The sequence below is a fragment of the Lissotriton helveticus genome, chromosome 6, assembly GCF_964261635.1.
Source record: "Lissotriton helveticus chromosome 6, aLisHel1.1, whole genome shotgun sequence".
In the NCBI taxonomy this organism is placed as follows: Eukaryota; Metazoa; Chordata; class Amphibia; order Caudata; family Salamandridae; genus Lissotriton; species Lissotriton helveticus.
In genome coordinates, this window is record NC_136067.1 from 382,801,303 (window position 1) to 382,815,618 (window position 14,316).

Consider the following 14,316-nt stretch of genomic DNA (forward strand, 5'->3'; position numbering starts at 1 on the left):
TTAAGAACCGCTATAGCAATCAGCAATGGGCTAAAAGGCTATATTGGGGATATTGTGAGTGCTACAGACGTTTGTTGTTGCTGAATGATGATATATATTTTAGACAAGAAGGCTATATCATCTGGAATCTTCCTTGAGTCACACTGTTTCACAGCAAAGTCTATGTGGCAATACATTTCGTTTGTTTGTACTGCCACGAAAGAAGGATACAACACTATCCAAGGGTAGTGGTACTTGAATCAGTGTAATGCTCAAATTGTATTTTCAATTAAAACCGGTCTTCATCCTAGATGTTGTGATTTATGATTTTTCAAGGACTTCTAGAAGAGTGGTGTCAGGAACTGGCTGGGCTGGTAGTGGAGTGAGACAAAGACATTATGTGTGATACACAAACTTCTACCAAATCCAGACACAACCTGTTCACATGCAAAGGTGATACACACCCTCCCTAAGGTACCCTTGACTCACTATGTTGTAGCAGAACCAATCTCAGGAATTGAAACCTGCAAATGCTGTTGTTAGATGGAAGGCTTAATAGAACACAATTTTAAGCAATTGACAATATAACTAACAATGTTCAGAAAGAAGAAATTATAAAAATAAAAAAACGTTGACCATACGCACCGAAACAAAACCATCAACAAGACCAGAGTTTTTTAACATTAAAAGAATTCATCAACTTGATTTTGACAACATGGCATATGCCAGTCATTTGAAAAATTTCACGACAATCAGTTCAAGAGAAATGCTTCTTAAGAATGGATTCTCAGAAGTCGATTTTTTCATCTGGGGTTAAATCGGCACTGTTTTAGGGTAATATGAAAAGCAGTTTGATTACGTTTCCAATGGGGGATTATTTTGCTATAAACTAATTTAAGTAGTTGGACAAGGGAGAATATTAATTTAAAAGCCAATTGGGCTCTCTGCTCTAATTTTAACAACTTTAGCGTGGTAGTCAAAACATTACTCCCATGCTGCTCACTAAAAGTTCAGTCAAGGTCTACTGTTCCGTAATTGGCTGAGAAATATGAACTTTGGTTGCCCTGGGACTGCCCCAGTCCAACTCCAAGTAAGTACATCTTATATAAATGTGCATTAAACAACCTTACCTCCTAGAATCTTGGCCAAAACCAAAAGTATCAGACCTGCCAAAGTAAAACTGTACAGCTGCTTGACAGAGAGACCCTTCAAGAATGATGGCCTAATGTCAATCAACGCTCAGCTACATTTTTAATGATTCTAACTCCTCCGGGCTGGATGACTGGGTCATTATTTAAAAATAAAGGATACTCGAGAAAAATAGTGCCTCACTTCGAAAAACAAAAACTTTCTTCATATTTAGTTTTTCTCCTTTTTATTGGGAGATGAATGTACATGATGATATACGATTTATTTCAGGAGGCAGACATTGAGATACTATAGGGGTCATTTTAATCATGAAAAAAAGTTTAGAGTGGAAGGAGATGGCTTTACCTTTTTCTAAACACCATTTCTCCCAAGCAGACTCCTCGAGTGGTGGTGGAGTGATCAAAATGATTTTATCCTGCGTGATATTGACAGTCCTCAAATAGTTTATCATGGTCTTCAAGTTATCAACATATTCCTCCAGAGGGATATGCTGTTGAGGGTTTTCTTCTGTGAAAGGAGGAGAAAGATACATAAATCATCATTATTACGGAAAAACAAAGGCAAAGCACAAGCCACTGGAAAATCTCAGCTCACAGTGTTTTTTAGACACGGAACATAAAGCCCACGTCAGTTTGGAATTACTCGACTCCATTACTGATTAGACCCTATTGGGATTCCAATCTGTGACTCGAGGGTTACAGAAGGATTTTAGCAAAAGGAGCATTTGCTTATTGCATTACCAAAGCACCCTCGATCTACAACTTTTAGTAAAACAAGCACAGGCAAAACAAATGCATCTCACCTTTAAAAGGCAATTGCCAAACTACTGGCTTTGCAATGCCTCTTTGCACTGGCAAAAAAAATAATCCAAACACAATTGAACGAATACGATGGAAAGTCATCTTGGAATGTTTTTTGCTTATGAAAAAATATTCCATGATGGCCGCCTGAACATCACGACATATGCGCATGCATACGCAGCCATTTTGGAACGCTTTTTCTGGTAAAGGAAATGCATTCCAAGATGTCTACTGATGTTCACGCATGTTCATTCTGGAATACATTTTTTTAAAGTTTAGTGTACTGTTCTGAGATGGCCGACTGCTTTTTTTTATTCAGATGTACGCTCAATGCCGTGCAAAACAGAAATGAAGGCCCTGTAGCATTGTGCAGCTGATGGGTCCTGCACAATCAATGTTATCGCGATTTTGAAAAATGAAAACAATGAAGCGAAGGTGGGGTGCGGAAGGAGCAAAGGACAAAGCAGGAGCTGGAAAAATGGGTTAGAAGTGTTGGTAAACAGAAGGGATAAAGGGAACGAAAGATAGAGTGGAAGAGGGAGAGGAAAGCCATACACTCCCATGGAATGCTAAATAAAAACAATGAAAAGAAGTTCCCTCAAGTCAGCAAAGGAAGGATAAAACGTATCTTATCAAATGGATGCCGTACAAGCTAGGCTCCAGGGACGAAACAGAACATGAATAATGAGCAAGAGACTGACCAATACCCCACTCTAAGTATTTATAATATTGTTCACAATAAATCTTCACCTAAAGACAGTTAAAGTTGTCTGTAGGTGAGAGCTAAAACCACTGCTCATAAAAAAGTTGAGATCTAGCCAGCGAGAGTGATTAATTTGCCATACATAGCTCACCCACTGCTTGGATGCTGAAAACTAAAGAAAAAGGAGTAGTGGCAAAGCCAATATTTGTAAAATGTTTATGGTGTAAACGCAGAGACGCACAACAAACATACACTCCTAGATCACACACAAAGAAAACATAACATAAGTCACTTACACACACAAAACCAAAGTCAGACCAGCAAACATTTACACACCTATGCACATGTACCAAAAGACCTGCAGTCATCCATGCATATGCGACCTCGGACGCACATATACCAATAATAGTAGCAATAAATAGATCTTCATATACCGTTTTAGATCATATTTCTGCGTTTTTAAGTAGTGTAAATATCAGTTATGGTTATTATCCCATTGTCGGTATTGCCTTGTCGGTTTTTTTATTTAAGTTTGAGTTTATTGAAAACCAGAAAGAAAAAGAAAATGAACAGCATAATAATGAACATAATAAAATTCAGTTGATGTCAATATTATGTAAAAAGGAGAAAGGTACAATGGTTCCAATATGCAAATGATGAGAAGAGGAAGGGTAAGAGGGGAAGAAGGAGAGGAAGGGGGAAAGAATACATTATTACAGTGTACAAAATGAATAACATAATATGAAGTTAAATACGGTAGGCAAAATAAACATTCAATAAATTAACAATACAATATAATTAGACCATCAAAAACTAATAAAAAAGACAACAGGGTATAATCATGGTGGTTTCTGGACATCATCATATGGATTTTCAATATTCATGGTGGAAGTGTGTGTAGAAGCAGACCAGGATATATATGTAGTAAAAGGGAGCCACAACAAATCTCCTTCAATGGTGAGAGAAATGGGAGTAACATAGTTGGAGTCAAGTCTATGATGTAAACATACAGCGTTCCACCAAGCCTTAACTGTTACTTTATCAGCTTGTTTCCACTTACAGGTTATTAAATGGAGGGCAATAGCTAACAAGCATTTACAATGCAATGGTTTTGCCTTTGTTAAAGTTAGAGCTATTGGCATTGCTCTTGACATTATTTTTATTTATGTTTTTTTAAACATAAATAAATGGCATTGTCATTTACAATGCCAATAGCTTAATCTCTCGCAAATGTGAGACCTATTGTACCCTATGGACGAGCTCAGCAGACAGCAATTACTACCACACACACACACCCAGAGCCACACACACACACCCAGAGCCACACATACACACACCCAGAGCCAGCCACACACACCCACCCAGAGCCACACCCACCCACCCAGAGCCACACACACACACACACACACCCAGAGCCACACCCACACACACCCAGAGCCACACACACACACACCCAGAGCCATACACACCCACCCAGAGCCACACATACACACACCCAGAGCCAGCCACACACACCCACCCAGAGCCACACACACCCACCCAGAGCCACACACACACACACACACACACACACACCCAGAGCCACACCCACACACCCAGAGCCACACACACCCACCCAGAGCCACACACACCCACCCAGAGCCACTCACACTCACCCAGAGGCACACACACCCACCCAGAGCCACACACCTGTCTGGCTACGGCCAAAGGAGATATGCAATCTGACACATCAATCAGTTCTATGACCCCACAATTTATCAACTACTCAAGTTCCTTGGAAACGTCCTCCCTCACCATAAAATGAATACTCTGTACTTTGTGAACTATGAGCTTTGCATCAGTTACCAAGATAATCTTGTGCTTGAATCCTTTAAAATGTCCTAGCTTACAACGGACACAGCCAATAACACATCATAGCGTTATCATATAGACAATGTTCGTCTTTCCAAAGAAAATTACTTAGTTTATACATAGGTGAATTGCTCAAAAAGTAAAACAGAGATGGGTACTGGAAACATGAAGTTTGAAGAATTTTCTGGGTCAGAGAATCAACTCCAAGCAGTTTTAAAGCTCCTCAGTATTAGGAGCCGTTAGTTAACATTGCGCTCTGTGGCCAATGTTATCCCATGGGGGGCGGCTTGGCTGTGCTTGGGTTTCTTGGATAGATTGAGTGCATAATACTTCCAAGAGATTTTAAGATGAAGACCAACAATCGACAATAATGGTATTATTAGGTTCAGTATGCACAAGTCGCATTTCAGCTTCAGGTCTTAGAATTCATCCAAACACACCTGCCACGATACCAAAAGTGATGCCCAAGGCTTCACCACCCAGTGGCAAAAGTGGTAAGTAGTATCAGCTTATTAGGAGTGTCCAACACCGGATAGCCACTGTTCCTCCAGCTGGAGAGGTTGGCACCAGGGAGTTAGAAATCACCTGTGATTGCAGAGTATGCCTGTGGGTGAGATCACCCACATGTCAGAGGCACCAACACCAGTACTGCAAAGTCAAGTAGACGTCACACTAGTGAACAGCACCAGGAAATCCTATCTGCGACTGAAACAACAATAGCTCATGAACAATAAGAGGTAGATCAATCAATTCTAAGGTTCCTGCACCCCACATACGCACTGGAGAAAACTCAGTTTGGCCCATAATCTGTACGGGGGAAAAAGGCACAAAGAAGTTACTCCCAGCAACGCAAGTGACGATTGCTGAATGGAAAAAAAAAGCGGAAACGGGAATACATTGGGATAATCGCGTGACGCAGGAGACTCAACCATGGGCTGGAACGCGATTAAAAGAATTTGAAAAGCCGCAAGGTTTCAAGTACTGGGACATGCTGGGGATATCAAAGGTAGGAGATATACTGGAGGGGGGGGGGCTTGTTTTGTTCAACTTTCCTCAGAAAGAGTTTGAACTAACCTTTATACAGTACTATAACTACCTGCAAATCACTCACGATTGGAAGGCAGAGCAGATTGAGACAAAAGCAATACCTGAATATGGACCGGGAAGGCTTCTTATGGGGGGAAACTGGAGAAAAGGCGATCACCTGGTAAGACTTTGATCAACAACCAACCAGACACATTAGTAAGCCACAGGGCTAAATGGGAGGGAGAACTAGAGACCTCTGATGATTTGGATTGGGATGCGGCCCTACTGCACCCCAGGGAAGTGGTGATAAAATCATGCCTCCACTCGATACAATTCAAAATGCTGCATAGGGCGTATTACGATAGGGCCCGGTTACATGGTTTTGGTAAGGCGGCAACACCTCAATACCTTCGATGGCACACTGAAAGGGGAACGAACTTCCACACACTATGGCACTGTCAGGTAATAGCCGCTTACTGGGTCACCATCATCAGGGAACTCAGCAACATACTAGGCACACCGATACCAATGGACCCCAAATACCTACTGCTAGGAATACCTACAGAGATAGATCTCCTCAGGGCCAAACCACTTTTTGCAAATATGAAATATTGGCGGGGAGACAGGATTTGGCAAAACACCTGGGGGCACCAACTCCCCCCACATTGCATGAATTGAGAAGGAGGATGGACCTCTATATAGCAGCCAAGAAAGTGACATACAGGCCGTGGGGAAGCCCGAGGGAATTTGACAAGTTATGGGGCCCATGGATGACATACTAAGGATTTCAAATGTAGGCGTGTTAGGGGTGGGGGGGCACAGTCCCACTGTGATAACGCCAAGCAGTTCAGATGACACCCATTAGCGAAACAGACACCAGCCTCACAAATTGTGCCCGACGTTCCCACACTGCTCGTGTCCTCACGAATAATGTGTCGATTGCTGCTATCATGTAGTAAAACCTCTGGAAAACTTGTGTGCCATGCTACAGTTGTATAAGAGAAAATATAATAAAAATATATATTTTTTTAAATCCTACGATTCCTGACGAAGGGAGACCTCCTTCAGATGATGGAAAGGGACTGAAGTCACATTCTGCAGGAGATCCCGTTTGTGACAGGAGAGTTACGTATCTGCACCACGGCACATAAGGAGGACCGGGACGGCGCAGGCTCACCCTGTCTATGCTTCAAGGGGACGGAGACTCTCAGAGCCAGATGTCTTCAAGCCAGGTGTTGCTTTTTCTAGGCAACTGCTCAGGATGACTGCTCAAGCCTGGGGCAGCCGGTATCCATCGAGGCTTGCCACATGCAAGCCATTCCAGGGCTGGGCTTTGAAGGCGTTTGTGACAAGCACTTCCTCCTCAGAAGGACCTTCTCGCTCTTTGGAAGTTGGGTCTTTCTTCCTTGGTAGGTCCAACAAGGAAGCTCTACAGAAGCCTCCGAAATTCAGGCCTGGTCTGGAGAGGCAGTAGTGACGCAGCCGCAGCACTACTCCTAGCTCTTCCACATTCTTCTCTTCTACTGTGGGGTGAAGGTTCTCCTTCACTGCAGAGAAAAAAAGCTGAATGAACTCCTCGCCGACGAAGCCAGTACTTACCCTCCAATGCTGGGCAGGCCTCGCCTACCAGGCAGGTTCAGCCTTTGAAATTTAGGATCCCCTTCCAATCGTGAAGTGCGTGTTCTCAGTGTGATTTGCTTGTGGTGTTAGCATGCAGTCTACAGGGTTGCTACTAAGACTAGTTTACGCTGGTTCTGGTAATGTGGCTCCAGATACAAGACAATTGCACAAGGCAATGGTGGTCACAGAAAGAACAAGCATTGGCGAAGGCAGTAGGTCATTTCAGGATGACTGATAACAATCCAAAACACAGCATTACTATTTTCACACTAAAAAATTGTAGAAGAAGGATGTTGTCTTTGTTTAAAATCAAAGTTGCACAGCTAAAATAAATTGGCACAGGCGAGACCTACTGCCAAACGGACTGAATATCAAATTATTGCGAAACCCAGTCACAGACCCATTAACTACTACGGGTCTCGTGCACAGCTACCTGGGTCTTGGCCGAGTCTTCCACAATTCTCGTCACATAGTGAGAGCGCCCCTCCAGTACAATCAGCACTTCGCCCGTTGCAATGTACAATTACTGGTGCTATGTACTCCTATAGCCCCCACTCGTGAACTGTGGCAGCTCGCAACAACTAGATGTCTGCAGCAGTGAAGACCAGTTAAGGGAGTTCCGGCGCTAACTGTTCTCACAACTCCGCCCGCAACCGTTGTGTAATGGGTCTCCAAAATGGCGGCTGTTGGCTCTTAGTTACGTATAGAATCGCCCCTCTCACACAGTCTGGTATCAGCATGCCGGGTCGTCCCCTGCGAGTCCCCTCGTGTCATGCGGCCCCTTCAAGCAACGCACATACCTCCGGTTTCATAGGCGCCTCACTCAGCGGACGCCCGCCCGCATTCTCTGTTCGCGGCCCACAGACTCACAACACCCGCAAGCAGACCCCCGAGCACAGCAATGCCGGACCAGATTCGGGGGCGTTCCCGGCTTTCGGCTGACGTCGCGTGACGTCGGCAAAAGCCAAAGAATCGCGGGAACGCCCCCGAATCTGGTCCGGCATTGACGGACAGGCCCCTCGTCCAATGGCTAGGCTCCATTTATGGAGCCAGCCAATAAATGACGAGGGCCGACCCAAACCCCACTACAGTTCTCATCAGGTTTTCGCCTGCGCGAAAAAGATGCGCAGAGCGCATCTTTTCGCCAGGCAAAACCTAAAAATAAGCCCAACAATTGAAAGTTGGATGGTGACTGGGGCCATTGAAAAAAGAGTGAACCTAAGAAAATGTTAGATAGGGAGAAGGGAACATTAATTTTGAAAATCTTGTTAATTTGGGACCAATCAGAGTGCCAGAATGGAGAGATATGAGGGCATTCGAAAAGCATGTGTTTTAAATCAGCAAACAGGAAGGATCAGGACCAGCATGTAGATGGAGTATTAGGTGAGAAAGAAGCTAATGTCGCAGGGGAACATAATAGACGCTGATCAACGGTATCATCAGCACGGACGTTTTATGAATCTTAAGCTATAGTTTATCCCAAATGGAGGTCCCCCAACATTGTACTAAATCCCTTTCCCAGGCCAACTCATTCTTTAATTTTTCCCTCTCTAAGTTTGATAGCAAACAACTGTAAATAGAAGATGCTGGGGGCAGGAGCTCAATAAGGGAAACATTGTAGAACAAATTATGGGAGGATTCGAGACAAGTGGAAGGTTGAGAAGAAAATGGTGAAGAGAGGGAATTTGAAGATTATACTGAGTTTTGAAAGCATTGGGAAGTGAGAATTGAGATTGAAGTTCCAGAAAGGATAAAGGAGTTAGATTGTTCAAGAGTTGGGAAACCCATATCATACTCTGAGAACGCCAAGATTTCCAATAAATGGAGCGATTTTTAATTCTCAAAGGTTTATGCCAAATGGTTTGTTCAGATAGTGAAGTCGTAGAAGGATTGGAAGATGGCAGGAGAGAGTTAAAAGTTTACAAGTATGAGCAATGACAGAAGGACATAAAGAAGAATTGGAATGAGTGAAAGCGAGGAGTCCTGGAAAGTCGAAAGGGGAAATGAGAAATGTTTCTATAGATAACCACACTAGAGGGTAAGTGGGTAGAATAGGGGAGATCCAGCGAGAAGCATTGCTTAAGGGAAAAAGCAAAGTGATAAGATTTGAAATCGGGGAATTTAAGACCTCCATGACATTAGTCTTTTTTGAGTGTAGACAAAGCTATTCAGGGACTGTCACGGGGTAGCGTTGCCAGGGGAGTGTAGAAGGCACTCGAAGCAATGGTACGATGCCCCAACAACAGAAGAGCCTCTTGTTTTCCCGCAGCAGGAGGACTGGATGTATCCCTCTTCCTCATCATTCGGAAGTCCGGCAGAAAAAGGGTTCTGTTCCTTTAACAGGAACGCAGAACCTGATGACTCAATCCCCAATTCTGACGCAGCATGGAGGAGACCAACAAGAACGGACGAGACCCGGAAGGAGGTGTGTTTCACCACCAGAGGACGGGAGACAAAGGAGAAGTGAGGACAGCAAGGAGGATCAGAGAACGCGGAGCGAGGAGACGACTGAAGAGTAGCGGGAGCAACATCAGGCGACAGAGGGATTGAGAGAAGTGCGGAGACGCCAGGAGAGCCAGAAGGCCAACGGGACCACACTTTGCCCAGCCACGTGGCTATCACAGGTACGAGGGCGGTTTGCGGGCTGGGTAGGGAGGCGGGAGAAACCAGACGGCTAAGGGTACCAGCCCCTACCAGACCCCTCCGTAGGTGTGTACCCTCCCTGCACAGTCACTCCTTTTCTTAGAAGTGCGGCACTCGTTTGGCGTGTTTTCCTTCACTCCCCCTTCCCATCAATCGCACATAAAAGCACTAAACACTCACACATTGTCCCCATTTCCTTTATTCCCACGAGCACGTCCTCAAGACGTGAAGAAGCCGGAATCCCTAAAGACCTGGTAGCAGATCCCACGAAGACGTCTGCGACAAATGGGACAGACCAGGAGGAGAGAGACCCCGCATACCATCCTGACTGTAAAACATAACTCTGGCTTCAAAGAGGAGACGCTTTCTTCACACAATAAAACCTTGCCTACATCATCCTGTTGTCCTGCCCCTTCATTCTAACCCGCTACAGGGAAGTTTGTTACTCCAAAGGAATTTTACTAAAAGCGAGTCAATTTTCTTGAAGTAAAATACAGGAATGTGCACAGGAATCATGGAAAGAGAGTAAAGAATTAAAGGAGTGAGCATCATCTTAATGGAGTCTAATCGACCCCACCAAGAAAGGAAGAGGGGATGCCATCTGGTAATGGAGTTGTTTAATGATTTGGTAATATAATAAAAATTCAATTTTAAAGTTTCAGAAATAGTCGACGAAAACCATAAGCCTAAATATTTTATCTTAGAGGGCTACCAGGAAAAGCCCGTAAGGAGAAAAGAATGCTTAAAGCATAAAACATTAAGGGACAGGACTTCACATTTATCTCGGTTAAGGCAGTAACCAGATAAACGAGAGAAAAGGTCAACCTGATGTAGAAAGGGAGGAAGAGAGGTATCCGGATTAGAACAATACAAAAGGATATTGTCCGCATATACAGACATTTTAACCTGGTGAGGACCGAACTGAAAACCAGTAATCTGAGCATCTTGTCTAATTTTAGTTAAAAAGGGTTCCAATGCTACTATAAACAATAAGGGCGATAAGGGAGATCCCTGTCGTTCCCCTCTAGATAGAGAGAAATAAGACGAGATTTTACCATTGATAAAAATAGAGGCCTTAGGGCCAGAATACAATAGGGAAATCAAGGAGATCAATTTAGGAGGAAAGTCAATCCATTTCAAAGCTTGAAACCTAAATTCCCATCCAATCCTATCAAACGCCTTTTCAGCGTCAAAGGCTATAGTAGCAAGAAGATGATCTAAATAAGAGGTCTTACTAAGAATATTAAAAAAGATTCTAGAATTATCGGAGGATAGACGTCCTTTAACAAAGCCAGATTGTTCTGGTCCAATAAGTTCCGGTAGAATAGGGTCAATTCGTAATGCTAAAAGTTTAGCAAAAATCTTGTAGTCTGTATTAACTAAAGAGATGGGACTGTAATTTGTGCATAAGGAGGGATCCTTATTATCTTTCGGGAGTAAGCATTTCATAGCTTCTTGAAAAGTATCCTGCAAAGAACCATGGAGAATGAAGGAATTAAATAGAAGAAAGAGATGGAGAAGAAGAAGTTTAGAAAAATGCTCGTAAAATTCAACCGTAAACCCATCAGGGCCAGGGTCTTTACCTCGACGTAACCTTGAAGTAGCGTGGGTAATTTCAGCTAAAGTCATGTCAATTTCTAGGGAATCAAAATCGATGTCGTGGGAAGGAGGAGGAGTAATAGAGTGAAAATAGCCTTGCCAGTTTAAATCTGTCATTGTAGATCATTGTGACTAACATTCACCTCGTTGAGCAGTCTGGCTACTAAATTACAGGAAATAAACAGGCAATAAACACATATTCAGATTCACACTTGTACAGCTAACAGCACACATTGCTGACAGCCATAGACATCTCGACAGACACTTAGGCGTTTATGCTCACAACTAATTAAAGAAACAACTATTACCCATACATACAGAGATATCCATTGTGAAGAAGCCTCCCTAATACATTTTGACAGAGACACACACATTATATATGGCCTTGGAATGCGATACTGAATTTGCTTAGACAGAGAGTTGGGTGCATGGAAGGATTCCTAACTGGTGGTGGGGAGGTTTTGAAATGAGCCCCGAATTTTGGGAAAATATGTGTACATTGACTCATACATTTCCAAGGACAACCTATTTGTATAAGGGTACATTTTTGCCAGCTGCATTTGTTTTATACTTCGAGGAAATCAGAAAAGATGATTAAAAAAAAAGTCAGATTGTAGGTGGGAGTTGCATGACTGGTAAAGCTTCTTGAGTAAATGCAGTATGGGGATGACTTGAATTGGAAGTGTCCTGCTGTAATAGCAACTATCTTCCCAAAATATAATCAGTTTTTCCTAAATGTTAGTGATGGATGTGAGTTCAAGATTTATGGTACAACAGCCCAGTTACGTTGCCAAAAACAATGAAGGATTTGAAGGCTGCTTTACGTGAGAGGCTCAAGTTCTTCACCGAAGATCTTTTAGGAAAACTAATGCCAAATTTATACATCTTAAAGGCCATTGGACCAAAAAAATTGGAAAAACATGAAAAGTTTTAAAAACCATAAGGGTGGTAAGAATGGTTGGAGGTTCTCTCAGAAGAAATATTAGGGACAAATAGCTGGTTCAAGTAAAATCGGTGAAAACATGCGAAGATATAAATACAGATTTATGAAGGTTTGAAGCTCTCCCTTAAGGAATGTTTGGAGAAGGTCGACAAATGGTGTACTTTAAAGCGCATCTAACCAGTAACACACACCAATAATGAATGCCAGTTGCCACATAATCCAGCACGAAGTAGTGCTAGTTCCCATATGCCTTATCAGGCTAAAACTGAAATACATGTATGACCTGTGGCCACTTGCCATAACATGTATGGTGAAAAATTGCATTCCTTTAATAAATATGAAGAGCCTTCATATATATTTACCAACAGTTACTTCCAGACTCTAAATGCTCTGGAACATGTATATCCATACCCTCCTTGCCCAAAAACAGGGATGGACAGCCTCCAAGTGCCCAAAAAAGGTATAGATGGAGTACATACGCCCAACTACACATATATCCCAATTCCACTGGACTAGTAGCAACATGTATAAAAACCTGCCTTATCATGACCAATACCAAGTAATGCAAGTCTCCATAAGTGCAACTAAAGGTAGTGCTAGTCTCCACATGCCCAACATCTGATACGTATAAAATTATGCACATTTTCCATAGATTGAGCATCAATAAATGACCCATTGTAACTTTCAGAGCTTAAGTTTTGTTCAAGTACTTTCCACATTGCCTTTGCTATTTGTGTTTTACTTACATTCTGCCTGGTACCACACCTTCAGCCATAGAGGACATGATCTTTCATTTAAAGTGCTGTTCAGGAAAGGCAATCCATGTGTGCTATAAAGAAACTACTGCAGGGCATGGCCAAGATGGCATCGCTGTAGGACGCGGCTTTGGAGCTCTCCGCTCCCACTGGGCCTTTCACAGCAATATTGGCGACAGATTGGCACTGGCACCAGCGAAATTAACTTGCAAGCAATACCGCACCACTGGGCAGCTGAGGTGGTAGCGTTTAAGCCCCGTCACAAGGTCAGATGCCGCGACAGATAGCAACTCACTGAGCTGCTGGGCGCCCAGGAGAGAACACGCGACCTCTGCCGCGAAAACCACGGCCTGGCAGCACTCGGCGGTCCCTGCAAGTCCTGGGGACCGCCGCAACGTGTAATCAGCGGTGAACCCTTCAGCGAAGGGCGAGCCCACATTAAACCGGGCAAAGGGAGCCTCGGCCCGCACACAGCACTCGAAGGCCCCGGCTCCACTTCTGCAAGTAGGCCCCAACTCCGGACGTTGAGTGGGGGAGTGGCTGCCATGCTTGCAGCTCCTGGAGTGCCCTGATATCATTGCGCCTTCTACAGCATCCCCCCACTTAAGAGCCAGTCCGGGAGCACATAGTGGACAATCCGATAACGCTGCTGGGCCCAGGTCAGTGCAGCGGCCTCTGGGAGAGATTTGTGGAGCAGCGTGTGAGGCCGGAGGAGCCTGAAGTCAACTCGGACACATATGCGGCCACAGCGTTGGGAGGTCCCGGTGGGGGTCCCTGGCTGGGCCTCTCAACCTGCCGGCCCGGCTTGAGGGACCTCAGGGGATCACTGTTACAGACACCAGCGTTCTTCACCTAGGCAGAGCGCCTAAATCAGCGCATTGCATCGCAGGGAGGCCTGATTGGACAGTAAGTGGTGGTGCATGCATGCCAGCTGGAGAGAGAGGCGAGCAAGCAGAGCACCTTAGTGGCCTGCCCCAGGCATAGAGACGTTTGCAGACGGGGGGAGGTCTGGTGGGGAGTCTTGGCGGCACCTTCAATCCGCCAGCCTTGTTCAAGAGGATACCCAGGGCCACTGCACCTTACACCCACATCCCTCGCATGCAGTGGGCCTCCGGCGATAAACAAGCACATCATTGGGCGGCCTTGCTAGGAGAAAGGCGACACCTTCAGCCATAGAGGACATGATCTTTCATTTAAAGTGCTGTTCAGGAAAGGCAATCCATGTGTGCTATAAAGAAACTACTGCAG

At 44.2% G+C, this 14,316-nt stretch overlaps 1 protein-coding gene across 2 annotated transcripts in view; it reads right to left on the minus strand.

Annotated features, from left to right (window-relative positions):
* The window catches only part of IAH1 (isoamyl acetate hydrolyzing esterase 1 (putative)), a 264,357-nt gene that overhangs the window by 62,499 nt on the left and 187,542 nt on the right, over positions 1-14,316 (minus strand). For both annotated transcript variants that reach the window (XM_078646786.1, XM_078646785.1), the window contains exon 4: positions 1,474-1,635. In XM_078646786.1, the coding sequence (XP_078502912.1) occupies positions 1,474-1,635 (162 nt within the window). The remainder of the gene's footprint in view (positions 1-1,473; positions 1,636-14,316) is intronic.